Consider the following 27,234-nt stretch of genomic DNA (forward strand, 5'->3'; position numbering starts at 1 on the left):
CGAATCACTAACCTACCATGTCTTCGCCATAGGGAAATAAACCGTTTTGGTTACGTTTCCCTTGGCTTGATGATAGAGAGGGTGAAATCTTGCAATTGTCAAACACTTCCGAAGGGGGTTTCGTTCTGCATGTGCTTTACAGCAGGCAGCAGAAATGCCAGTCACTGTGACCTTGAGGACAAAGCTGGACTCCTCAGGCTTCCGGTCCCGGGGACCGAAGCTCGTCTCCAATCGTCCTAAAGCAACTCAAGCAACAATTGATAATAATTTAAACATGTTGATTTCTTTAATCTGATTTAGTTGTTAAAACAGCCGTAAAATTCCTATTCCTATTTCCTAGCAATTGCGAGAGACGCCTCCACCGAGCCCGCGCTCAGATGTCAAAGGCTGGAGTTGTTGGTGACGCCATCCAGGGCGGGGCTGCGTAGGGTGGGACCAAGAAACAGGACCAAAGTTCCCGTATGCGCGCTTTCAGTCTTCAATTAGGTCCGAATTTCCTGCATATAAGGGCGTTGCTTTTTCTCGGCTTATTAGAGTCCTGAAAGTGGTTTTGGGAGCCTGCTCAGCCATGTCTGGACGTGGTAAGGGTGGGAAAGGCTTAGGTAAAGGAGGCGCTAAGCGTCATCGCAAGGTTTTGCGCGACAACATCCAGGGCATCACTAAGCCAGCCATCCGCCGCCTTGCTCGTCGCGGCGGTGTCAAGCGTATTTCTGGGCTTATCTATGAGGAGACTCGCGGTGTTCTGAAGGTGTTCCTGGAGAACGTGATTCGTGATGCAGTCACTTACACGGAGCACGCCAAACGCAAGACCGTAACAGCAATGGATGTGGTCTACGCGCTGAAGCGACAGGGACGCACTCTTTACGGCTTCGGTGGCTGAGGCTCATGCTTACTTCACTCAGTATTTCTCTTTTCAACCAAAGGCCCTTTTTAGGGCCGCCCACTTTTTTCGTAAAAGAGCGGACATCTTGTTTATCCTGTTATGTTCCAGGTTTTTGCTAAAAAGCAGTCGTTGTGCACTAGTGTACATTTAGCAGGTAACGTTTAATTTGTCGTTAATCGCGCATGTTTAGGATTTGGGAATAAAGTACTTAAAAGTTTACTGTTTCCTAGTTGGGGGTAGTTGATACGTTTAACGTTTAGTTTTCTTGGACACCTTAGGGCTTTAGATAGCAGTGAGTAAGCTGTATTGGCACGCTTTATAATTCTCGTGGGGCTTTCCTTTTTAGTTTAAGCTTGAAGTATTCGTAAGGATCTCAAGGATTACGGAAGTTGTAGGAAACTCGGGGAAGACTCCGCGTTACTGTTTTCAAAATGGCGGGGAGGGCTGAGAACAAAGAAGGCTCGCACCCAGGCTGCGGTCCTTTAAGGCGAATCCGTGAGCGCAACAGATCTCCCTGAGTAGGATCGAAAATCTAAGTACAGGCGGCGTGTACGCTGCTGCTTTTGACTTGGTGACAAAACTTTAGTTAGCAAAAAGTAGTGTGGGGCAATATAAATGTTCATTCGAGAGCTATTAAGTATTGCTTCCAACATACCTAGTAAAATGTGTTTCTGCGTATTATGAGAACATTAAAAGGTAGAGTATCGCTTAGTGAGCAATATAGAAACATCACCAAAACCTATTTTTTTTTTTTTGAGACGGAATGTTGCTCTTTCATCCAGGCAGGAGTGCAGTGGCGCGATCCTCCGCCTTACGGTTTCAAGCGGTATCTCCTGCCTCAGCCTCACTGAATAGGTGGGATTACAGTCGCCCACCTAATTTTTGTATTTTTACTAGAGACAGGGTTTCATCGTGTTGGCCAGGCTGGTCTCAAACTGCTGACCTCGTGATCTGACCGCCTCAGCCTCCCAAAGTGTTGGGATTACAGGCATGAGCCACTGCGCCCGGCCACTAAAACTTAAATTCTTAACCAGCAGTGTTAGCCTTTTGAAAAAGTATACGTTCAGGCATCAGGACAATGATTTGCTAGAGACCAAACCTGTAGGAGATTTGGATTGGCTTTTTTTTTCCTTTTTTTGAGGCGGAGTCTCACGCTGTCGCCATGCTGCAGTGAAGTGTTATCTTGGCTCACTGGAACTTCCGCCTCCCGGGTTCAATTGATTCTACTGCCTTAGCCTCCCAAGTGACTACAGGCGCGTGCCACTATGCCCAGCTAATTTTTGTATTTTTTGGAATAGATGGGGTTTCATCATGTTGGCTAGGATGATCTCCATCTCTTGAGCTCGTGATCCGCCCTCCTCGGCCTCCCAAAGTGTTGGGATTTATAGGCGTGAGCCACCGCGCCCAGCCTGGATTGGCTTTTCTTTTCTTTTTTTTTTTTTTTTGAGACTTGAGTCTCGCTCTGTCGCCCGGGCTGAAGTGCAGTGGCCGGATCTCAGCTCACTGCAAGCTCCGCCTCCCGGGTTTACGCCATTCTCCTGCCTCAGCCTCCTGAGTAGCTGGGACTACAGGCGCCCGCCACCTCGCCCGGCTAGTTTTTTGTATTTTTTAGTAGAGACGGGGTTTCACCATGTTAGCCAGGATGGTCTCCATCTCCTGACCTCGTGATCCGCCTGTCTCGGCCTCCCAATGGTGTCATTTTACTTGGTTTCTATACTCTGTCCTGAGCAGAAGTTACTTTTGTATACTTAGTTGAAATCAGGTTTATATTCTTGTCAGGAACAGTTTATATGTACATACTGGTGCACCACATCAGAGACACATGCCTGGTTTATCTACGTTGAAGATAATAGGACAATTGCTGGTTTAGGATGATAGTTACATTGTAAAATCAGATTTTTCCTCTTTGTGGTCAGCAAGCAAATTGTAGGGTTGTAAGTTTGAAATTGGGAAAATCAATGGAGTTACTTTGAGTGTCATCTTTTTCAAAGATACGGACTTGTGCATTAATATGAGAAGAACGATGTTATCGGAGCTAAGGCACTGGTTTGTATAAGGACATAAATTTAACAACAACAAAAATTGAGCACATAACATATGCCAGGTACTGTTAATGACTGAGAATTATAGGAGTGAATGACAGTGAACAAAACAGTATTTTCTGTATGCATGGAGTCTATTGGGTGTGCGTTCACACATAAAGCAAGTAAAACTATCAGATGGTGCTAAGTGCTATCAGTGAAACAGGCTAAAGAGGGAGGAGGTGATGTTTAATTATTTTTTTGAGATAGGGTCTTGCTCTGTTGCCCAGGCTGCAGTACAGTGGTGCGATCTTGGCACATTCCACCTACACCTTGCTTGGGTTCAAGCAATTCTAGTGTTTCAGTCTCCCGAGTAGCTGCGCCACCACACCCAGCATGCACCACCACACCCAGCTAATTTTTGTATTTTTAGTACATATTTGGTTAGACTGGTCCTGAACTCCTGCTTCATGTGATCCGCCTGCCTTGGCTTCCCAAAGTGCTGGGATTACAGGTGTGAGTCACCGTGCCCAGCCGAGAAGGTGATCATTTTAAATGATAGGGTCAAGGAAAGCTTTACTGATAAAGCGATAGTTGGAGAAATAAAGACTAGAGAATATTCCAAATAGAAGACCAAGTAGCAAAGCCTGGAGATAGCAGTTATTGTGGCTGGGCAAAAGGGCAGAAGAGGTGCAGAGGAATGGAGATGAGGTCTGGAAGGCAAATGGAGGCGAGCTGTTCCTATATGGCCTTGTATGTAGGCCAGTGTAACTACTTTGGTTTTATTCCTAGTGAAGTGGGAGCCACTCAGGGTTTTGAGCAGAGGACTGAGATGATCTGATTTGTATTTTAAAATGAGCTGTCTGGATGCCTAATGAAGAATAAACTGTGATGGAGCCTGGATAGGAGCAGAGATCAGTTAGTAGGGTACTAAAAAAAAGGAGTTGAGATGGCAGTGGCTTGCTCTGTGTATTTGGTGGTAGAGGCGGTGAAAAGTTGTTGGATTCTTTATTTATTTTGAAAGAAGGTTGATAGTTTGTTTCTGAGCCACTGAATGTGTAGAGTATGAGAGAAAGAAAATTTATGGATGATTCCAGTTATTTCATTGACAGCAACTGAAATGGAGGTGTCAGTTGCTAAAAACGGGGAAGAATACTCAAGGAACAAATTTTGGGAAGAATTCCATATCTTAGTTTTGGACATCCAGAGAGAGTGTGAGATGCCTATTACACATATCTAAGAGGAAGATATACGAAGGTAAGCAGTTTGATACACAAATCTGGAGTTCAGAAAAGAGGTCTCGGCTGGAAACATAATTGAGAGTTTTTACTCCTATGAGAGTACAAAAGCCAGAAGGTGAAATGACATCTCTTAGGAAAAGAGGGTTGATAATGAAGATAAGCAGTGCGAGGACTGAGCCCTGGGTTAGAGAAGTAAGGAATGTTTGCTTTGTACGTACGACATCTGGATTCCTAACTTGGAGTTTGACAAGTGCTTTCTTTAGTAATTGTTTCTGTAATTTTTGGAACACACAGAAAAAGTTATCCCTATTTTACAAATGTGGAAAATGCCCTTGGTAATAAGAGTATGCAATAATATTGCAATTTTCATTCAAATAACCTGTTAAAGTTAGAACCATGAAGGGGTTACTTTGGAGACCCAGTGATAGATATTCATACCTTTTTCAAAATGTGCCCACTTTCCCCATATATTGTGCTTGCAATTCCAGGAGTTCTCAGGCCTCCTGAAACGTATTTGTGGAACTCAGCTTGACAGCTCTATATTTGATGCTGCCTTTTTTCTTCCCTTAGTTCTGTGGCTCCTGATGGATCCGAGAAGATGGACGTGGAGGATGAAAATCTGTCTGATTATTTTGAACTGATGTTTGTTGCTATGGAGATGCTGCCCATATATTCATGTTGTGGATGTTAAGTCAGTAGCCCACAGCCTTGTATTCCATACCCAGGAGAATACATTGAATACCCATGGAATTCCATTCCATCCATACTTACAGTCCAATAAATATACACTTCAAACTTAAATAAGCTTCAATTTATTTCATTATCTCTGCAAAACAGCTTCTCCCATCATCTTGAAATTAGTGAACCGCATTTTACTGTTTTAGTTGGAGTCATTTCTGTCGTTTCCTTTCACATCCTACATAACAATCCATCAGTAAGTTCTATGAGCTCTTTGAAAACAGAATCCAACTGTTTCTCATTCCCACTTCTGGTCAAACCACTGCCAACGCTCACCTTTATTGTCGTAGCACCCTCATTGCCTAGTTCTGTCCCACAGATTTCCAGTAAAGGGTGAGTAAAATCAGGTCACTCTTCTGCTGAAAAGCCTCCAATGGCTCTCATTTCACTAAAAGGAAAACCCAAAGTCCTTTCAGTACCTTGCAAGTCCCCACTCCGGCTGTTGTTACCTCTTTGGCCTCAAATCCCACTACTTCTTTCCTTCCTTGCCCAGCTCCACTAGCCTCTCGAACTTGCTGGAAGTATGTATCTCTTTCAGGGACTATATACTGACAGTTCCCTTTGTGTGGGCAACTCAGCTTCTAGATTTAAGTGTTGCTGCCTCACTTCTTTCAAGTGACACCTTCTGTGTTGTGACCGCACTGGCATTACAATCCTGCTCCCTTCCCCACGGCCTTCCCACTATATTTTTCCCTGCTACTAATGATCCTGCAGTCTATTTGGAGAGTGAAAACATGCTTATGAAAAGGAAAGCAGGAATGGAATATTATATGGAATGTCAGATGAGTGTGATTCAAGTCAGTATCAGAAGTGATAGTTCCTGGCTTGGTGCCAGATTTTGGAGGCCTGTTAGGCCAATGACACGAATGTGAACTTTATTCTGGACAGCAGGGAACCATACCAAATCTCCCCTACCTGCTTTGGTTCTGATTATGTCACAATTCTACCATCTTTCACAAAACTAGTTCTTACACTGAGCATATTAGACTCAAATTATGTGTTTATCTTAACAAATACCTAGATGAATATAAATAAAATGAATATAAATCTAAATTAATTTACAGTTGATAAAATGAAATACCTTAGTATACATGTTAGGTTATGGCCTTCTGGCAGAAAAGGAAGGAATTTCAAGAACTGTCCTTTACACGCCAAGTCTTGTATATTAGCAGTGATTTTCGTCAAGTGCCTGGTCTTTTGAGTATCTACAGACTTTTGGAATATAAGGGGAGATTGCCTTTTTTATAACCAAATTTCTAATACAAGCAATATTTATGGAGGTTCTGTTTTTATGGAAGGCGAGATGACTTTTCCATGAATACATTTGTTCATTGTTGTTTCTTTATTTGCTTCAAAATTTATAATTCTAGATACATATAAAAGAATGTAGGCCGGGTGCAGTGGCTCACGCCTGTAATCCCAGCACTTTGGGAGGCCGAGGTGGGCCGATCACGAGGTCAGGAGATGGAGACCATGGTGAAACCCCGTCTCTACAAAAAATACAAAACATTAGCTGGGTGCGGTGGCAGGCGCCTGTAGTCCCAGCTACTGGGGAGGCTGAGGCAGGAGAATGGCGTGAACTCGGGAGGCGGAGCTTGCAGTGAGCTGAGATTGCGCCACTGCACTCCAGCCTGGGTGACAGAGCGAGACTCCCGTCTCAAAAAAAAGAAAAAAAAAAAGGCCAGGTGCTGTAGTGCATGCCTGTAATGCTAGAACTCTCGGAGGCTGAGGCAGGTGGATCACCCGAGGTCAGGAGTTCGAGACGAGACCAGCTTGGCCAACATAGTGAAACCCCATGTCTACCAAAAATACAAAATTTAGCTGGGCATGGTGGTGCGTGCTTGTAGTCCCAGGTACTCTGGAGGCTGAGGTAGGAGAATTGCTTGAACCCAGGAAGAGGAGGTTGCAGTGAACCGAGATTGCAACTACACTCCAGCCTGGGTGGCAGAGCAAGTCTCCGTCTGAAAAAAAAAAAAAAAAGTATTAAATCCATATACAGGTTATAAGGGATAATATAATGACCATGCTTGAACCCAGTTGCCAACCAGGTACAACAAATATTACAAATAACATCTCTCTCATCTCTCATCCTCCCACTACTTCCCCTGGAGGTAACCATTGCCTTGCAATGTTGCTTTCTTGGCATTAAAATTCCTTATGCTTTTCTGGTCTTTACAGTAATATTGCAAGTTTTGCTTGATTTTCCCATTTGATCCTCTTTGAGGCCACTAGTGCATTATTTTATAAACAAGAACATAGACTAACATGGATTATTAAGTGGTTCACTAATCTTACTCTATTCTTTCCTTTAATTCTAGGATACTTTTCTCTTGCGTTGTTTTTCAATTTCCTTAGTAAGGAATTGAATCTTAAAATTGTCTTATTCATTTTTTATATACCAAACCTAGAATAATACTGTGTATATAGTTGGTATTCAATAATTATTTATTCAATTAATTATCTTTTTTCTGCAAATATGGAGGCAGTAGAAAAAAGAAAAAAATTACTTTTATTTTTCTTAACACAGGACAGGGAAACTTGGAAAAGGAAAAGGCTTAATGGAGAACTTCTTTTTTCTTAACCACACTATTGGGAGTTTTAGAGACAGCCAGATAGAGAAAGTTCTCTCCAGAGGAGCTGATCCTTTCATCCCAAAGAATGCAACAGAATTGTTAACATTTTGGCATTGAGCCTTCTAGTCAGTTTTTTATCCTGTAACTATACTATACATGTATATGATATATTAATATAAATGAGAATATATGATTTGGCACCTTTCCCAAAGTACTATCCTTCAAGCATATTTTATGTTTATTTTTTTGACATTAGTTTTAACAGCTGCACAGTATTTCATTATGCATAAACTTTTTTTTTTTTTTTGTCTTTTTTCTTCTTTTAAGACAGTGTCTCTCTCTGTCGCTCAGGCTGGAGTGCCGTGACGGGATCATGGCTCACTGCAACCACTGCCTCCCAGGCTAAAGCGATCCTCCTATCTCAGTCTCCTGAGTAGCTGGGACTACAGGTGCACACCACTACACTGGAGTAATTTTTGTATTTTCTGTAGAGATGGGGTTTAACCATATTGCCCAGGCTGTCTCAAACTCTTGGGCTCAAGTGATCTGCCTACCTCGGCCTCCCAAAGTGCTGAGATTATTGGCGTGAGCTACTGTGCCGGGCCTGATAAAACCTATTTTTAGTGAAACTCCTACTCTTCAACATTTATATTTCCAAATTTTAGCCATGATAAGCAAAAATATGTTAAAATAAAATCAATAGAACAGGAATTTGTATATTATTAAATATATGATGAAAATGAATGGTGGTAATCTAGGATGAGGACCAAATTTCAAACTTGGATAAGCAGAGCTGTGAGGATAATGAGGCCAGGCTTGGTCCTGCTGGGTTTGAGCCATCTGTGGAATACTTAGTTCATATAGTATTTGGAAGACTAATTACTGCACTTCTTGTTATGGACTGATTTACCTTCTTCCCTGCTGCATATGTTGAAGTCCTTGAAAATATGACTGCATTTAGAGTTAGGATTGTTAAAGATACAAAATGAAGTTATTGAGGTGGGTCTGAATCCAATCTGACTGGTGTCCTTATAAGTAAAGAAGACTGGACACACACACGGAGAAAAGATAATGTGAAGACACAGGGAGAAGACAGTTATCGACACACCATGGAGAGAGACCTCAGAAGAAATCGACCCTGCTCACAGGGTTAATCTTAAGAGTTGTAGCCTCCAGAATTGTGAAAAAATAAATGTTGAAGTCACCCAATCTGGTACTTTGTTATGGCAGCCCTAGCAAAGGAATACACATCTCAAACATTTTCATTCTGGGATTGTTTTTCTCTGCATTTTTTCAATGTTATGTCTGCTTCTCTATCCTAGAAAAACAGACATACAGAACACAGATGCCCGCCCACACCTACTGTGTGCTGTAGGGAAGAAAACAGCTTTCCCTTCTACCCATCTGAAATTCATTGGCGGGGGCCCTGTAACGAAAGACAGATTAACGAGAGAAAAGCATATACATTTGATGCGGTTTGGATCTGTGTTCCCACCCAAATCTCACGTTCAGTTGCAATCCCCAGTGTTGGAGGTGGGGTCTGGTGGGAGGTCATTGGACCACAGAGGTGGTTTCTCAAGATTTAACACCACCCCCTTGGAGCTGTTGGGATAGCGAGTTTTGTCACCTGGTTGTTTAAAAGTCTGGTACCTCCACCTTCTCTCCCCCTTGCTTCTGCACCACCACGTAAGACGCCTTGTTTCCCATTTGCCTTCTGCCATGAGTAAAAGCTCCCTGAGGCCTCCCCAGAAGCAGAAGCTGCTATGCTTCCTGTATAGCCTGCGGTTTTATGAGTCAATTAAACCTCTTGTCTTTCTAATTACCCAGTCTCAGTTATTTCTTTATAGCAGTGTGAGAATGGACTAATGCAACATTTATTTAACATAAATTTCACATGACATGGGAGCCTTCATAAGGAAATGAAGACCTGGAGAAGGGGTAAACCTGAGTATTTTTACACTAGGTTTGATGAAGAGTGGAGAGTCATGCAGAAATATAATAGGACAAAAAGAAGACTGTGAGCTAAGGTTGAAACAGAAACCTAGCAAGGTCTTTTTGTTCAGATTTCTCTCAGACCCTGCAGGACTTATATGAGGGTCCTATGACCTGCTTCAGGGGAGAAGAGTTGGGAAAAGTCAGAGAGACCTTACTGCCCATGATGCTTCTCAAATTCTTTCACCTTAAAATATTCAGTGTGTTAAGGGGCCATATTTTGGGATAGTATGTTCTGAATGCCATCAAGATATACACTGCTGAGGGTAGATGGGAGATAGTAACTTCTTGGTTCTTTTCAGACATTATTTACTGCAGGAGTGACAAATACAGTGGTAGCAGCTACTCAAATCAGAGCCTAAAAATGATGTTACTTCTTTAGTGGTGAGGTGGTGTTCTTCAGCTTTTCAGGCCAGGAATTTACACCTATCAGTTTCCTTTGAAGTGACCTATATGTCTCAAGGATACAATGGATTCAGGAAAGTGTGGCCCTCATCAGCCAGCCAATTTCCTACATTCCAATTAAAGAACATACTTATCAAGGTGCAGAAGTTCATCTAAAAACATGGCTGTGATTTGGAGGTATATGAGGGAAACCTAGTCAACAAATGGATGCAAAATACATGTAGCAAGGTTAGCAAAGTTAATAGGAAACTTGGGAAGAAAAAAGGAGTAAAAAAGTACTAAGCTATTCTTACGTGAATTTCTAGGTTTCCTTCCTTACAACTCAACACATGTGACCATTAAATGAGGCACCCCTAGTTCTACTGAGGACATGAGACAGTCCCTGGAAAATATGACACATGTTGCTTGAATTGGCAAGCAACTATAGGGAAATCAAACAGCCACAGGCGGTAGGATGTTTTCAAAATGCTTCAGAGGAAAGCAATGGCTTTAAAGAGGGGATTGAACTGTTCAAAGAGTATTATTTACACTGCCAGACAAAGAAGCCCTTTTCACATCAAACGCTAATTATTCCAGGCCTCAGGACTCTGGGCTTTAATTGTGGGCAGGACGAAAGGCACCTTCTCTATCATTTCAACCAGAGGCTTTAGCCACAGTTAATATTTAGGGGGTCATCCTCTGTGCAGACACGGTCCTAAGTGCTTTAGCTGTGTCCTTTTATTTGTCACTCCAGCAGTGTCATGTAGTAGTTACTAATTATTATTCCTGTTTGGAATAAACAGGTAAGGAAGTGCTTACAGAGGAATTAGATAAATTGCCCAAACTTAGGATTGAAACAGGCAATCAGGACTATATCACTTCCTGAGTGATGTCCCCCTTAATCCATGCTTGAATATTTCATGAATATATAATTTAATTAAAATTAGCTTTGGAGAGCGAGAAATGAATGCCTTAGTTATACATGGAGCTTAGAGAATTTTTTTCACAAATTCCATTACAAATTTACTTTGAGACTAGCCTGGGCAACACAGTGGGACCCTGGCTCTACAAAAATCATAAAAACAAAATAATAAAAAAATGAAGCGGGTGTGATGGTGTGTGCCTGTAGTGCCAGCTCCTTGGGAGACATGTGGGAACACTAGCCAGGGAGGTTGAATGCAGTGAGTGTGTGGTTGTGTCACTACACCTCAGTCTGGATGACAAAGTGAGACCCTGTCTCAAAACAAAAAATTAAAAACAAATTTTGGTCACTTAATGTTCACAGTAAGCTGCTATGTGGGTATTTGCAGATAATGACATGTAGGTAATAAATATAAAATAAGATTTTAGAGCTCACATTTACACTGACAATGCCCATGGTTTCCCCTCCAGAATATAGTGCTCAGAAAAGTTAAACTTGCTGCCAGGTGATCTTTAGGGCCCAAAGGTCACCATTAATATTATTTTATTTTTAAAAGAAACTTTTGCTGGTGTAAGGACTTTGCTGTGCAACAAAGAATATGTGTATCTCCTGACCAGTTTTCTTTTATTAATTGAGCCTAAATTTCCTGACTCCTGTGACAGCAACTAGGCTTCTGCTTGGGATGTTCTCTAACAAATAGTGGGAAGTAATCCTTACAATCAGATAGAGTAGCTTCAAATCTCAGTTTTATTTATGTGTAAGGGGCTGGTTACTTAGCCTAAATTCTTGAAGTCATCCACCTGTAAAAGAGGAGATTCCATTTCACAGCTGACTGTAGGAAAAAAAAAAAAAAAAAAATCAATGAATGAATGCATTCTAAGGACTACCACACAAATGTTAATTCCTTGTAACCCTCCTCTCTTAAAATGAAATTTCAGGAAAGGAAGTTGCTGTGGACAAAGTCGTTCCAGGACACGGAGGAGGTGGTTGAGGGAGAACAGTTCTTGGAGCCTTAAAAAGGCTTACAGATAAAGCATATGAATGTAGCACCGGGAATTTTCATTTCTTTGCTCCAACTTCAGGCTATCCTGTTGCCTGTTCTTTCTCTTAAACCTCAATATGTTCAGCTAGGAAGATGGTAGAGTTCCTGATCTTGCCAAGAGGTAATATATATAGCTACGTGAAGTAATCCAATAATTATAAACTCAGTAAAATTTGTAAAGAAATTAGTGGACTTGGAAGGGGGATATGAGAATGTCTGGTAGCGATCTGCCATGGTTTAGAAATGCAACCAACAGAGGTGATTTCCTCCATCTAATGCCGCTGCAACCATTTACAAGTTAACAACGAACTACAAGACGAATTTCGCTTTCTCAGAGCTTATTTTAGATTTCATACTACCCCAAACTTGATTTCCACCCGGCTACTCCAAGTCAAGGGCAATAGGATGTTAAAGTGAAACTAAAAGCGAAAACATAGCTTTAAGGTGGTGGTGTGCGGGGAGAAGAAAAGTGGGGATCAATCTAGAACACGATTTTTCCTTAGCTGCTGAGTGAAATGTCTCATATTAAGCTGCATACGCACTTACTCCTTGGTGACCCTTACAATCTATAGGGGAAAAAACAACGAACCTGGACTTTTTTTTTTTGACAGCAGTCTCGCTCTTATATCCCAGGTTTGAGTACAACGGCTCGATCTCGGCTCACTGCAACCTCCGCCTCCCGGGCTCAAACGATTCTTCTGACTCTGCCTCCCAAGTAGCTGGGATTAAGTCTGCCACCATTCCCGGCTAATTTTTGTATATTTCAGTAGAGACGGGATTTCACCATGTTGGCCAGGGTGGTGTCGAACTCCTGACCTCATGTGATCCGCCCTGCTCGGCCTCCAAAAGTGCTGGGATTACAGGCGTGAGCCACTGCGCCCGGCCGAACTTGGACGTTTTAGTAAACCCTTACTATCCCATGTGTTGCTTAGCCATTTTACCTTGCCAACTCTGGAAAATTACAGGTCTTTAAACGACAACATGGGTGGCTCTTAAAAGAGCCTTTGGGTCGTTGGCGCTTTTACTCAGGTAACTATTTACTTGGAGCTGGTGTACTTGGTGACAGCCTTGGTGCCCTCCGACACCGCGTGTTTGGCCAGCTCCCCGGGGAGCAGTAGGCGCACGGCCGTTTGGATCTCCCTGGAAGTGATAGTCGAGCGCTTGTTGTAATGCGCCAGGCGGGAAGCCTCGCCTGCGATGCGCTCAAAAATGTCGTTGACGAAGGAGTTCATGATACCCATAGCCTTGGACGAGATGCCGGTGTCGGGGTGGACCTGCTTCAGCACCTTGTACACGTACACGGAATAGCTCTCCTTGCGGCTGCGCTTGCGCTTCTTGCCGTCCTTCTTCTGAGCCTTGGTCACCGCCTTCTTCGAGCCCTTCTTCGGGGCAGGGGCTGACTTAGCTGGTTCTGGCATGTTCGCAGCAGAAGAGACACCGTCAAATAACCACAGGGAAATGCTGCCGAGCCCGAACTCCCTCCTTTTTTATTCCGTGCATATGCAAATGACGCTTGCTGAGTTTCGGTTTCTGATTGGTTCTTTTAATGTCTGACTATACGATAGGCCATTTCTAAATTCCTAAATCTCATTGGCTCTCCCACAAACTCAACCTCATAATTTGACCTTTCAACTATAATTATGTAAGTCAGAAGGTTGTTTTTTTTTTTTTAAACTATTTTTAAACACCTGCTTTTCGATTGGCTGACATCTGTGTTCAGGAGCTAGCACAGGCCACTTTACCGAATATAGATTATAGCAGTTTAGCTGGTTGCGTTTTACTAGAACCAATCACTTTCCTTCTTCTAAACAATTATTTAAATCACTGCGTCTGGATGTGGAAAGCAGGGCAGCAAAGCTGGCGCCAAGGCTAAAACGCATTCTTTCAGGGCTGGTCTCCAGTTTTCTGTGGGCCGAGGGCACCGCCTGCTCTGCAAGGGCAACTACGCCGAGCGGGTTGGGGCCGGCGCGCCAGTGTACCTGGCGGCGGTGCTGGAGTACCTGACCGCCAAGATCCTGGAGTTGGCGGGCAACGCGGCCCGCGACAGAAGACCTGCGTCATCCCCCGACGCCTGCAGCTGGCCATCCACGACGAGAAGCTCAACAAGCTGCTAGGCAAAGTTACTATCGCGCAGGGCGGTGTCCTGCCCAATGTTCAGGCCGTACTGTGGCCCTGTCTATACAAGTGACTGACTAGGCGAACAGGACTAATGAGAAAATGTCTAATATCGCAAGTTAGTGCTTTAATGTATTCGGGAAGAAACAAGTTCAATAACGTTTGCAAAACCGTGTAAAGTTTACATGGACAGGGCCACTCCAATGTTGAAGTTACCCTGCAGAAGAGGCTAGTGGGGATGGTAGCCTGGAATATCAATAGGACTCAATGAAAAGTAAATGAGAGTCATTGGAAAACCTAAAGTCAGTCTACCTTTTAAAAATTCTCAACCGAAGCAAAATGTCATTTGGGAAAAAAATACAATTCCGTTAACATTTGTTGCTCACTGTTGTATGTCGGTGACTTCTTGGCTCGTGATTTCCCAGGTACACCACCCAAGAATCCTGCCTTATAATGGTCAAAGGTTTCTAGCTAGCGGCAGTTCAAGTTACTCCGGAAAACCACACAAGATAAACTTCTCAAAACGTGGTTCTCCGAATCTGGCCCCACGACACATCTACTGAATGAGAATTAGCGTCTTCCAAAGTCTTAAAGTAGTCGTTTACGGACTACAGCTTGAGAAGCGCAGAATTACAATTTTAGGAAATTAACGCTCTTGGATCGCATACTAACAGAGAAGAGAGGATTAAAAAATGAAGTGATTCATCCAATCAGACTTTCCAGTAATTCACCAATCACATCGTTGGACTCTTCAGCCAATGGTTTTGTTGCGCGGGACTTTTGAAAATCAACAAGGCCATTAGAATGTTTCTGAGTATATATAAGGGTAGTCGCCACTCTGCCAAGTGGCTGAGTTTTTCTTCCAGTTAAACTGAGATGGCCCGCACCAAGCAGACTGCACGCAAGTCCACCGGTGGCAAAGCACCGCGTAAGCAGCTGGCCACTAAGGCGGCTAGGAAAAGCGCGCCGGCCACCGGCGGCGTGAAGAAGCCTCACCGCTACCGTCCCGGCACCGTGGCTCTGCGCGAGATTCGCCGCTACCAGAAGTCGACTGAGCTGCTGATCCGAAAGTTGCCTTTCCAGCGCTTGGTGCGAGAAATCGCTCAGGACTTCAAGACGGATCTTCGCTTTCAGAGTTCCGCGGTGATGGCCCTGCAGGAGGCCTGCGAAGCCTACTTGGTGGGGCTCTTTGAGGACACCAACCTGTGTGCCATCCATGCTAAGCGAGTGACTATCATGCCCAAGGACATTCAACTCGCTCGCCGCATTCGTGGGGAGAGAGCGTAAAGGTTTCTGGGTAATAATTCTCTCCAACCCAAAGGCTCTTTTAAGAGCCGCCTACTTTCACCCGAAAATAGCTGTGATTGACTAATCGAATCTTTGAAACTGAACGTTGGTTGTAGTACTTAAGTACTCATTTGATTGGCTAAAGTTAATGGTAAGCTTGCTATATTTGTTTCCGTGCTTTCTCTCGAACATGCCAGATTGTCAACGTCCTTTTTTTTAAATTCAAATTTAAATTTTTAATTTTGTACTGGCTATTTGGGGTTTGGTGCTTCGATTTGGTAGCGGAAGGGGACATCTGGGTTCATGTTATACATGGTTTGTCTCAAGCGTTAGTCGCGTTGTCTACTTATACCCATTATAGAAGGGGTGTTTCTTCGTAGTATATTTGTAGTTAATCCCTTTTAAAACTTTACAGTGAATGAGCATTGGCAGTTGAGAATAGGTATAGATGTTCCTGGTTGCTGCTTTTTCTTGTCTGAAGTAAGCTATTTCCACAATTCCCCGCCCCACCCCCCCCCTTTTTTTTTTTTTAACAGTTCTTGGTCTTTTCTGTGAAATGATCCATTTTTGACCGATATCAATATCAGAAATTGGTGGCAGAAACCAAAGCCAGATTGGCTTCTACATTACTGGCAGCGTGGGCATTACCTGGGAACTTGTTAGAAGCTTGTTTCAATCCCCATCTAGGGCTGGAGTCAATCTGTATATACTTCAGATGATTGTCATGAACACTGATTTAGGAAGTCTAGGTTGTTGGTTTTGGTCTAATCAATAAAGGCATACTGCCTGTGAACTGTTACAAGGAGTGAGCGTTTGCAAAATGCATGTTTATGTTACAGAATGAAATATTCTATGAAATGTTCTCTAAAGCAAGTACACAGAACAATCCCCTAAAATAGTTTGATTTCTTTACAGATCAATTTTTTCAATGTAACATTACAGTCACATGGGAAGGCGTTAGAAAAATCTTTACCTGGTGTTCAATGAGACTAATAGCAATCTGCAGAGTGGGCCCAGGGTATGGTAATTATTAAGATCAGGTGCTTCTAACAAACAGCTGGGGCTGAGACTTCTTGCTACAGAAATTTTAATACTCTCATTAGCTCTGGTTTGACTCCAGACTTAACACAGTTTTCTAATTGAATCTGTTTCCTTGTAGTTTGCCCTCAGAGAGAATATACTGGTCTCTAAAGACTTGCTGGCTTGCTTGACTATCTTTCAACACCTGGCTTTTATACGAATTTCTTAGGGCAACACTAATGTAAGTTGTTTTTTTCTTTTCTTTTTTTTTTTTTTGTTCTTGTTTTTTCTTTTTTTGTTTTTTTTTCTTTCTTCTTTCTAATGTAAGTTGTTTTTTTTTTTTTTTTTTTTTTTTTTGAGATACCAAGGTCCTTTCAGTGAAAGTATCAGGTTTTTAGGGATGTTACAAGGAGGAACACATAACATCCTGGGCTGCTTGGCATACAACCAAGACATCTGTTTGCATATAGAACCCTTCCTTTACAGATTAGCACAAGGCCCTGTTTGGGTATTCAGCAGATCCTCCTTTATGACCTTTATTAATTTAGCAACTTGTCATTTTTTTTTCACATATTGCTTTTATTTTAAAAACTTATTTGACATTCCAGAATATATGGGAAAGGAGATAATAGTTTAATAAAACCTATGTTCCTCTCATCCAGCTTCAATAAAAACATTGGCTTAAGTGTGTTTTATCTATTGATTTTTGTAAAGCAAATAATGAAACCGCCTAATGGGTTCACCTTGCCTGCTGCCTAGACAAAGCTGATTTATCTAGGCAGGGAATTGCAATAGAGAAAGTAATTCATGCAGAGCCAGCTGTACAGGAGACCCTAGTTTTATTGTTACTCAAATCAGTCTCCCCAGCATTCTGGGTGGGGGAAGCCGGTGAACCAGGAGTCCTGATTGGTTAGGTCAGAGATGTCATTACAAGGAGTCTAAGCTGTCTCCTTGGGCTGAGTCAGTTTCTGGGTGGAGGCCAGGAGATCTGATGAGTCAGTTTACGAATCTGGGTGGTACCAGCATCAGGTCTGCAAAATATCTCAAGCACTGATCTTAGGAGCAGTTTAGGCAGGGTCAGAATCTTATAGGTTCCAGCTGCAGGACTCCTAAACTATAATGTGTGTGTGTGTTTTTTTTTCCTTTGAGACAGAGTCTCACTGCGTCGCCCAGGATGGAGACTGCAACCTCTGCCTCCCAGGTTCGAGCCATTCTCTTGTTCAGCCTCCCAAGCAGCTAGGATTACAGGTGTGTGCCACCATGTCTAGCTAATTTTTGTATTTTTAATAGAGACGGGGTTTCATCATAATTGGCCAGGTTGGTCTCGAATTCCTGACCTCGAGTGATCTGCCTGCCTTTGCCTCCCAAAATGCTGGGATTACAGGCGTGAGCCATTACGACCGGCCCCTAAACTGTAATTTCTAATCTTGTGAGTAATTACTTAGTTCTATCTACAAAGGCAGTCTAGTCCCCAGGCATGGAGGTTTGTTTTGGGAAAGGGCTGTTATCATATTAGTTTTAAACTATAAACTAAGTTCCTCCCAAAGGTAGGTCAGCCTACACCCAGGAATGAACAAGGACAGCTTGAAGGTTAGAAGCAAGATGGAGTTGCTTAGGTCAGATCTCTTTGTCTCAGTTACAGTTTTGCAATGGCAATTTCAATATCATTTCATCTATTTTATATATGTTATCTGCTATTTAACACCTTATGGGCCAGGTGCCTTGGCTCACGCCTGTAATCCCAGCACTTTGGCAGGCCGATGTGGGCGGATCATGTGAGGTTAGGAGTTCTTGACAAACTTGGCCAACTTGGTGAAACCCCATCTCTACTAAAATATAAAAATTAGCTGGACCGGGCCTGGTGGTGCACGCCTGTAATCCCAGCTACTCGGGAGGTTGAGGTAGGAGAATCTCTTGAACTTGTGAAGTAGAGGTTGTAGTGAGCCAAGATCATGCTACTGCACTCCAGCCTGGTGACAGACCGAGACTCCATCTCAAAAATAAAAAATAAATTATGATGCCATCATTACTTATATAACAAATAGCATTTCTTTTTTTAAAAATTTAATATCCATTTTGGATGACATATTTCTTTAACATTGATTTTTATTTACTGCAAATAACTGGTTGAGAATTTACAATGTACCAGATGCTGGTCTGTGCATTGGAAATACACCCAGAGAACGAAACACAAAATTTTTGCTCTCATGGAATTTACGTTTGAGTCTGGAATAGACAGAAAATAAGCTAGATAGGTAAATATCATATGTAATATGTTAGATGGTGAGAAGGAAAAAAAAATAAAGCAAGACTAAAGAGTGTCATAGGAAGCTGTAATTTAGATAAGGCAACTAATGAAGACCCTATTAAGAAGATAATATTTCAGCAAAGAGCTGAAAGAGATGAGGAAGCAATTTGTGTGGATGTGTTCAGGGAGAAGAGGAGGGAGACTGCTGAGGTACCATGGTGACCATGGGGAATGAGCAGGGGACAATAGGAGATGAAGGTGGAGAAAAGGCAGAATAATTTTCCCTTCAACTCCCACCCCCCACATAGGTTCTTAGTTGAAACAAACCATGTAACAAAAGACAGATTAACAAATGAAAAACAAGCAGAAGTGTATTAACGTATATATTACATATACATGAAGGACACCCAGGGAATGAGTACACATTGAGGTGGCTTTGAATTCCAGCTTTTGTGTAGTGCCTTCCACAAAGAACAGTAAATTTTTAGAGAATTTAGAAGACGAAGGAAAAGTACTTTGAGTCTCCAGGGGTGGCAATGTTGGGGAAAGCAAACAAATAGATAAAGCGTAGTTAGTAAAGCTTGCTTTAAGATTCTTCTGGTGCATCACCAGGCCCTTAAGAGTGAAAGCTCTTCTCTGTACTTCTTTTGTTCTCCCTGATAGTGTAAACCAAAAATTCACAGGTTTATTTTGCCAAGGTTGAAGATGCGTCTGGGAAAAAGAAACACAAGTTACACAAAATCTATGGCCTGTGAGGCCCAGGTGGGCAGATCACTTGAGGTCAGGAGTTCGAGACCAGTTTGACCAACATGGCGAAACTCCATTTCTACTAAAAAAAATACCAAAAAATTAGCCATGCGTGGTTGCACGTGCCTGTAGTCCCAGCTTCTCTGGAGGCCGAGGCACGAGAATCGTTTGTACCTGGGAGGTGTAGGTTGCAGTGAGCCAAGATCATACCACTGTACTCCAGCCTGGGTGACAGAGTGAGACTCTGTGTCTCAAAAAAAAAAAAAAAAAAAAAAAGAAAAAGAAAAGTTGAGTATATTCTCAGGTAAAGAAGATGTAAAAAAGTTAAAATGGATAAAGGGAATGACAACCAGAGGATGTGAGGGAATGTGGTAGACAGCTGTAATTTTAAAAAGGGTGGATAGGGAAGAACTCACAAGTGAGATAAGACTGAGAAAAGAAGATAACTTTTTTTGTTGTTGTTGTAGAGACGAGGCCTCACTATGTTGCCCAGGCTAGTCTCAAACTCTTGTGCTCAAGGGATCCTCTCACCTCAGCCTCCAAAAGTGCTGGGGCTACCAGACGTGAGGTACCACACCAGGCCAAGAAAATAACTTTCGTCTGAGGAATGGGAGTCGTTTTAAATGATCAGGCCCACAGCAACACTAAAATGAGACAACAATCACAACCTACTTCCCTCGTTGAGATATGTATTCATATCTAGATACTGCTTGTTATTATAAGTAGCTATAAGTTTACCAAATAATGCCACATCCCACACTGTAACCTGGCGCAGGCCATGCAGGAGAGGGACGGCCCGGACCCTCATCGCATAAGGCTGCTCCTGAGCAAGGCTCAGAGCCCTCTGGATGTTGGCAAGGCCACTTCCAAGGCCTGTGCAGCAGGTGGCACTGGTGGGCTCTTCTGTATCACTGGAATAATCTATGCTATTTTGCTTTGCATTTGGTTGATCATATATATGCAGACAACTATTGGAGGGGATTCACGGTGAGGTCTGGGGAGTGTTACTCATTCGGTAATAGTACTGCCCACCCCCACTCCAAATCCTGGAAAATGGGGCAATACCCATGAGCTGAAAAGATAGAAGAGAGATCTTACCACATTACCCTCGGAAAATTTGGCCCTGGGCATGTCCCTACAATATGGGTTGATGGCCAGTGGGGGTATGTGATGGAAACACATAAGAGAGAAAGGGAAATATGGTATCCCCCTAATAGGCAGAAATTCTATGCACAATTTGTCATGGTTAAGTTCCCAACTTATTTCATATTCTGGGGATTATATATATATAGTAAAAGAATGGTGTAAATAAATGGAAGGTTAATTCCATGGAAAGATTTAAGTTTGTGGGATGCAAAAAGAAGACGAGGATGTTAAACTTGGTGCCCTAAACAAAAAAAGGAAAATTGTTGTACATAGTTATTTAATCAATGTTAAAATATAACCTTGCACTCTATACACTTTAAGGAACTGCTGCGCCAGTTCAAAGCTTATAAACAATTGTGCTGCTATAATTGTCCCTGCAACCTTTTCCTCAAAGCCACACAGGTTTACTTCAATGGTCCCGTCTAACACCTGTAACCACAAGAGCCACCAAGTCTAATATAAGACTTTGTTATATTAACCATTAAGCTTGCTTATCTAGTTCCATAGAAAGAAAATCAGGATTCCCCAAAAGGGTAACCAAGGAAAGAAGAACAAACTGACCATCCATGAAGAGAACTGTTCTTGATGAACTTCTGAGAATATCCTGATAATCTATATATAATTATGTAATCGCCTGATGCTCTGCTGATTGACAATTGTTCTATATATAATTATGTAATCGCCTGATGCTCTGCAAATGGACAATTGTTCTATAAGATACTATATAAGCCTGTAGTAAAAATCATTCAGGGCTGTCAGCCCTTTGCTGGGCTGCAGTCTTGTCTGTGTCCTCTTGCATGTTGTGTCTGGTGTCTTTATTGTCTCTCGCCACCTTGCCTCTCCCCTTTGGGGTACCCTGACCACGCCAGGGCTGGACCCCGGCAGTAACCCACACCCTGTAGCTTTACAATGTATAGCCAATAACTAATTAATGCTATTTCTGTAAACCCATGACAATTCCTGACAAAAAATTTTGTATCAGTCCACCTTCTGTCCCCCCTTTTTTGTCTTTAAAAACCTATTTTTAACAAAGGCCAGTGGAGCTCATATCCAAGATTACTTGGGACTGAGATTTCTGAGCTGCTGTCCTGACTTTGGTTCGAGTAAATTTTTTTTTTTTTTTTTTTTTTGAGACGGAGTCTTGTTCCATCACCCAGGCTTGCTCTGTCAACCAGGCTGGCGTGATCTCGGCTCACTGAGTTCACGCCATTCTCTTGCCTCAGCCTCCCGAGTAACTGGGACTATAGTCACCTGCCACCATCCCCAGCTAATTTTTTTGTATTTTTAGTAGAAACGGGGTTTCACCATGTTAGCTAGGATGAGTTTCCATCTCCTGACCTCGTGATCTGCCCGCCTCGGCCTCCCAAAGTGCTGGGATTACGGGCGTGAACCACTGTGCCTGGCCCCAATTCTTTTTTCTTTTTTGTTTTTTTTTTGTGACGGAATCTCACTGTCACCCAGGCTGGCGTGCAGTGGCACGATCTCAGCTCACTGCCACCTCTGCCTCCTGGGTTCAAGTGATTCTCCTGCCTCAGCCTCCTGAGCAGCTGGGACTTCAGGCGCATGCCCCTATGCCTGGCTACTTTTTGTATTTTTAGTAGAGAGGGGATTTCACCATGTTGGCCAGGTTGGTCTCCATCTCCTGACCTCGTGATCCACCTGCCTCAGCCTCCCAAAGTGTTGGGATTACAGGCGTTAGCCACCGCGCCCGACCATAAATTCTTTAAATTACGAATTGTGCTTCCGCATCTTTCTTTTAGGCCAACAAGGCTAAAGGAAATCAACTATTTCATCTTTGACATATTTTGAGATGGTTCTTTGGAGGGTCTGCAAACAGAAGTTGCCCTACAGAACTGCCTTTTGTGGAGATGTGCATCTGTTGAGAAAAACTGCTTTGGTTCTGCCAGGTTTTTTTTTCTGAGGCTTTACCTTGTCCAATCTAGGAAAGATTAAGAGTCTGACACTGGGCCAGGCTCAGTGGCTCACGCCTGTAATCCCAGCATTTTGGGAGGCCGAGGCAGGCGGATTTGAGGTCAGGAGTTCGAGGCCAGCCTGGGCCAACGTAGTGAAACCCCCATCTCTACTAAAAACACAAAAATTAGCTAGGCATGGTGGCGGGCGTCTGTAATCCCTACTAGTCAGGAGGCTGAGGCAGGAGAATCGCTTGAACCCAGGAGGCGGAGGTTGCAGTGAGACAAGATAGTGCCATTGTACTCCAGCCTGGGCAACAGAGTGAGACTCCCTCTCAAAAAAAAAAAAAAAAAAAATGTCTGAGTCTGACACCTTTAAAGGTCTGAAAGAAACATTTACTATATATGTATTCTTCTTGAGGCTGCTACCTATGAATTTTCATCTACATAACAAGACCACCTTTGTTAGCAAAGCCCTCCCATAACCTGTCTTGCATGATTGACTACCCTAACCTGTTTTTGGCCATGCTCTGAGCCCCCCCATTCTTTAACCTTAAGATGGCATTTAAGCTTCTGTACCCCACTGCTGGGGTTGGGGTAATTACTCTGTGGTTCTCCCTCATGCATGTTAATAAACTTGTTTCCTTTTCTCTCCTATTAATCTTTTTTTGTTAATTGATATTTGAGAAAAACTTCAGAGGGTGAAGGGGAAGATTTTTCTTGGTCCTGACAAGACTGAGCAGAGAAGAGAGTGAGTTCTATATACATCTGTAGGAAGATCATACCAGAGAGACGAAACATTGATTCATGGATCCTGAGTTGGGTGCATATTTGGGCTATGGACATTGTTCTGATAGCCAACTACATAAATACAGGGTCTTTGTTTTTCTTAAGCTGGAATTTCCAGGTAACTCAGTACTGATTTATACTTTTTTTTTTTTTTTTGAGATGGAGTTTTGTTCTTGTTGCCCAGGCTGCAGTGCAATGGCACAATCTCAGCTCACTGCAACCTCCGCCTCCCGGGTTCAAGTGATTCTCCTGCCTGAACCTCCCAAGTAGCTGGGATTACAGGCATGTGCCACAATGTCCGGCTAATTTTTGTATGTTTAGTTGAGACGGGGTTTTGCCATGTTAGTCAGGCTTGTTCGCAACTCCTGACCTCAGGTGATCTACCAACCTCAGCCTCCCAAAGGCTGGGATTACAGGAGTGAGCCACCGCACCCAGCCTTTTTTTTTTTTTTTTGAGACACAGTCTCACTTTGTTGCCCAGGCTGGAGTGCAGTGGCGTGATCTTGGCCCACTGTAACCTCCGCCTCCCTGGTTCAAGCACTGCTGCATGCCTCAGCCTCCCAAGTAGCTGGGAATACAGGCGCCTGCACACCTAGCTAAGTTTTGTATTTTTTAATAGAGATGGGGTTTCGCCAGGTTGGCCAGGCTGGTCTTGAACTCCTGACCTCAGGTGGTCTGCCGGCCTCGGCCTCCCAACGTGCTGGGATTACAGGCATGAGCCACTGCACCCGGCCTGATTCATACATTTTCATTTTTCAAAAGTGTTGTTCCAGATACCCCAAGGACATTCAGTTAAGACTGAACCAAGAGGCAGGGGCAGGAAAAGATGAGCAATGAGTGCTAACCCCATGGAGGACTGCTCACCCTATTCAAGGACACCAGTAGTTAAGGAGAGAGTATTATTATATGATAATTTATTTAAAATACAAAATAAGAGATCTGCAAAATTGCTATCATTTTACTTTTCACATGAAAGAATCCAATGTAGTCTTTATAAAAAGGCTTTATATGCTGTAACATTTTCTGAGATTTCATTATACTAGATATCTATGGATGAGTTCCCAAGTACAAAGAAAACTGCTCCTACTGGCAACAGAACTCCACATTAAAATTTCTATAATGGTTATAATATGATGGCTGAATCCATAATTAATAAAACAAAATTAAATTATGAAGATGATACATGTTCCCAACTACCGATTTTGAGCCCTAGATAAACCTTGACAAAAAATTGAGAGATCACATTTCTTCTTAATCCTTCATATTGAGTGAGACTAATTGTCCAATATGAGATCCAGGGAGTTTATTTATAACTGATAATAATGGACTATCAATTACTTTCACTTTTTTGGTAAGTGCAGTTAGAGGAAAAAAGACGTGTCTGGGGTCCTACAAAATTTACCCAGATTATTCTGTGATGCTTTTGGGGAACAATGTCAAAATTATAGAGTCTCTATTTTCTCCTTGAACTTTTCTTTTCTCTTTTCTTTCTCTTTCTTTTTTTTTTTTTTTTGAGACAGTCTCACTCTGTTATCTAGGCTGGACTGCAATGGTGTGATCCTAGCTCACTGCAGTCTCGAACTCCTTGCCTCAAGCAACCTTCCCCACCTCTGTCTCCCAAAGTGTTGGATTACAGGCATGAGTCATGACCCCTGGCCTCCTTACTGATTTTGTTTAATTTTTTTTTTTTTATTATAGAGATGAGGTCTCACTATATTACCCAGACTGGTCTTGAACTCCTGGGCTCAAGTGATCCTCATGCCTCAGCATCCCAAAGTGCTGCAATTACTGGTGTGAGTCACAGCATCCAGCCCTCCTTATGCTTTTCTAATTGAGGATCCAAGAGGCAACATATCCTATGAAACTACCTCATCCTCATGGTCACATCCACATTGAAAGATCACTAGGCTGTGGACGGAAGTTCTGCTGCTGATAGAGTTGAATATAGCTTCCTCTCCTCTGGTTAACTCTTAAGAAGTCCACATTTTGCTTTGTTTCCCTCAATGAAATCTTATGTTTCTTTTACAGATGAAGTGTTTTGACCTGAAGATTCATCCAGCAACAAGTGAATGCATTTCCTTTTAGAAATTAATAATCTGGACCCTTCTTTGGTGCAGAGCATACTAGTTAAGATAAATACAAGTTTATTTTCTGTGGCTATGAGGTTCAAAAAGGGTATTCTAGATCAATAGGTCCCTCTTTGTTCCAGCAGTAGTTCTGGAACCCAAATTCCCTCTGTCTTTGTGGCTTAGCCGTCTTAAATGTGGCTTCCACATTTGCCCTGCAAAGGGAAAGAAGATGGAAAAATCCTTCGTGGAAAGTTGTTATGTCCCAGGCCTGGAAATGTCAATCTTTACTTGTATTTATGTTCCATTGGCAGGAACTTAGCTAAAAGGCCACACCTAATTGGAAGAGAAGCTGAAAAAAGAGGTTTCAACATGGGCCCAAAAGAAGAAAAAGGTTAAATTAATGACCAGAATTAATAAGAGAAAAAGCATATGAATTTATTAACGTGTACACTGCAGAGGGCGTTGGATAGAGTGATCACCCAATATTGCAATGTACATAGATGTTTATCCTACTTCCTAGGGAAATGGGAGCTTGAGAAGTGTTTTTAGGGGTATAATATGATTTGTTTTATGCGACCACTAGAGCCGGCGCCAGAGGAAAAGGCAAGTAGGCAAGATAAAAAAGGAAACTTTATTACCTAGCCAATGTAAAGAAAGAGGAAGCGAGGTTCACCGGTCTCCGGCCGCAGAGGCCGAGGAAGTCGCTCCGGCGTTCTCCGACGAGGTTCCTGGGTCCTGCGTACAAGGAGAGGCCCGCCCGGCGCCTGCCGGGAGCGGCTTTTATGTTTTGGGCCTGGGAGTGGGAGGGCAGTAGGCGGGACGCGGGCGGGTCGAGGGCTGTGAGGTGGGCACGGCCAGGTAAATCTTGGTCTCTTCGGATTGACGACACTTGGCGCATTCCCGGTTGATCTGCACCGACCCGGGCGTGGGAAAGTTGGTGATGAAGAACCCGGAAGTACGCCATTTTAGTCACCTTTGTTCTTTGTTTCCCTCTCCCTCCCTCCAGACATAATAAATGACTTTTAGGGGAATTCAGTGGGCTTGAAGAACATGCAAGAGCCTGGGACAATGTCTGTTAGGGCTGCAGAGTAGGCAGTGGTTTGTGACAGAATCTATCTAGGCTTGTTGACAGGCTTGTGTTTCTCCCTGTGATATTAGTTCATTTAATGAAAACTCAGGATAGAGACAAAAGATAATTGTATTCTTTGGCAGGTTTGGACTTTAGGCAGATAAGGAACTTCTGAAAACAACTTCATCCTGTACTTTGGGAGACACAGAGAATTGAGAGACAGGAGGGATGGGGAGAAGGTCAGAGAGACCTTGTAGCTTCTTCAGTTCAGGATGTCAAAGTGCCATATTTTGGGATATCAGTTTCTGAGCCCCAACAGTGTCATATATCTTTGATTTTAGATATCATCTCTTGCTCTCAATCCATTTCCAGAAAACCTGCTTATCTTCTGAAGTTGCTGTGCAGAAGCCCCCATGTTGTTCTTCATAGTGGTAGAAACAAAAGTGAAATAAAAGTCAGAATTCTTTGTTACACCCAACTCTAAGCTTGAGCAATTGCCTCATCATTACAAAAATTTATTGTTCTGGTTTATAAATGAGGAAACAAGCTGAATGATTCTGCATAATGCCTAAAGTCGTCCAGTTAATAAATGATGTAACAATTTTCAACCCAGGTAGTAGGTCTCAAAACTCTCCTAATGTTAAGCATATTCCATTGCTGTGCTATAGTTTGTGAAAATAAATAAAATTTGATGTGATGGTGCATTCCTGTAGCCCGTCCTACTCTGGAGGCTGAGGTGGGAAAGTCATTAGAGACATGAGTTGGAGGCTGCAGTGAACTATGATTGAGCCACTGCACTCCAGGCTGGGTGACAAAATGAGACCTCATCTCCTTAAGAAGAAAAAACACACACAAAAAACCAGCTGTTGGAATTCCCAGAACACATTAAGATTGAGAGAGATGAGAAAACTTGATTTCTTTTTTTTCTTGTTCTCTACAGTGTCTAGAATTAAGCAACATTAGGCATTAGGGAGAAAAGTCTCCTGCCTTCTTTTTTTTTTTTTTTGAGATGGAATCTCACTCTATTGGCCAAGCTGG

The 27,234-nt window shown here is 42.7% G+C and overlaps 3 protein-coding genes and 1 pseudogene across 4 annotated transcripts; 3 read left to right on the top strand and 1 right to left on the bottom strand.

Annotated features, from left to right (window-relative positions):
- Window positions 1-500: 500 nt before the first annotated feature.
- On the top strand, window positions 501-25,888 carry LOC117088341 (histone H4). 2 transcript variants are annotated; one of them, XM_033219546.1, is made up of 2 exons: window positions 501-1,037; window positions 25,087-25,888. In XM_033219546.1, exon 1 carries the CDS (start codon window positions 569-571, stop codon window positions 878-880), a length of 312 nt encoding a protein of 103 aa, XP_033075437.1. In that variant the 5' UTR covers window positions 501-568; the 3' UTR covers window positions 881-1,037; window positions 25,087-25,888. The 2 variants fall into 2 exon arrangements, with proteins under 2 accessions (XP_033075437.1, XP_033075436.1); XM_033219545.1 differs by lacking the exon at window positions 25,087-25,888 and adding an exon at window positions 4,716-5,249.
- LOC117088339 (histone H2B type 1-C/E/F/G/I) lies at window positions 12,657-13,333 on the bottom strand. Its single transcript, XM_033219543.1, has one exon. The coding sequence runs from the start codon at window positions 13,212-13,214 to the stop codon at window positions 12,834-12,836; it is 381 nt and encodes a 126-aa protein (XP_033075434.1). The 5' UTR covers window positions 13,215-13,333; the 3' UTR covers window positions 12,657-12,833.
- On the top strand, window positions 13,479-15,997 carry LOC117088329 (histone H3.1). The gene is made up of 2 exons (XM_033219532.1): window positions 13,479-14,029; window positions 14,337-15,997. The coding sequence occupies exon 2, from the start codon at window positions 14,788-14,790 to the stop codon at window positions 15,196-15,198; it is 411 nt and encodes a 136-aa protein (XP_033075423.1). The 5' UTR covers window positions 13,479-14,029; window positions 14,337-14,787; the 3' UTR covers window positions 15,199-15,997.
- Window positions 13,623-14,006, top strand: LOC117088499 (annotated as a pseudogene).
- Window positions 25,889-27,234: the final 1,346 nt, after the last annotated feature.

This window comes from Trachypithecus francoisi, unplaced genomic scaffold, assembly GCF_009764315.1.
Source record: "Trachypithecus francoisi isolate TF-2019V2 unplaced genomic scaffold, Tfra_2.0 Lachesis_group10, whole genome shotgun sequence".
Lineage (NCBI taxonomy): Eukaryota > Metazoa > Chordata > Mammalia > Primates > Cercopithecidae > Trachypithecus > Trachypithecus francoisi.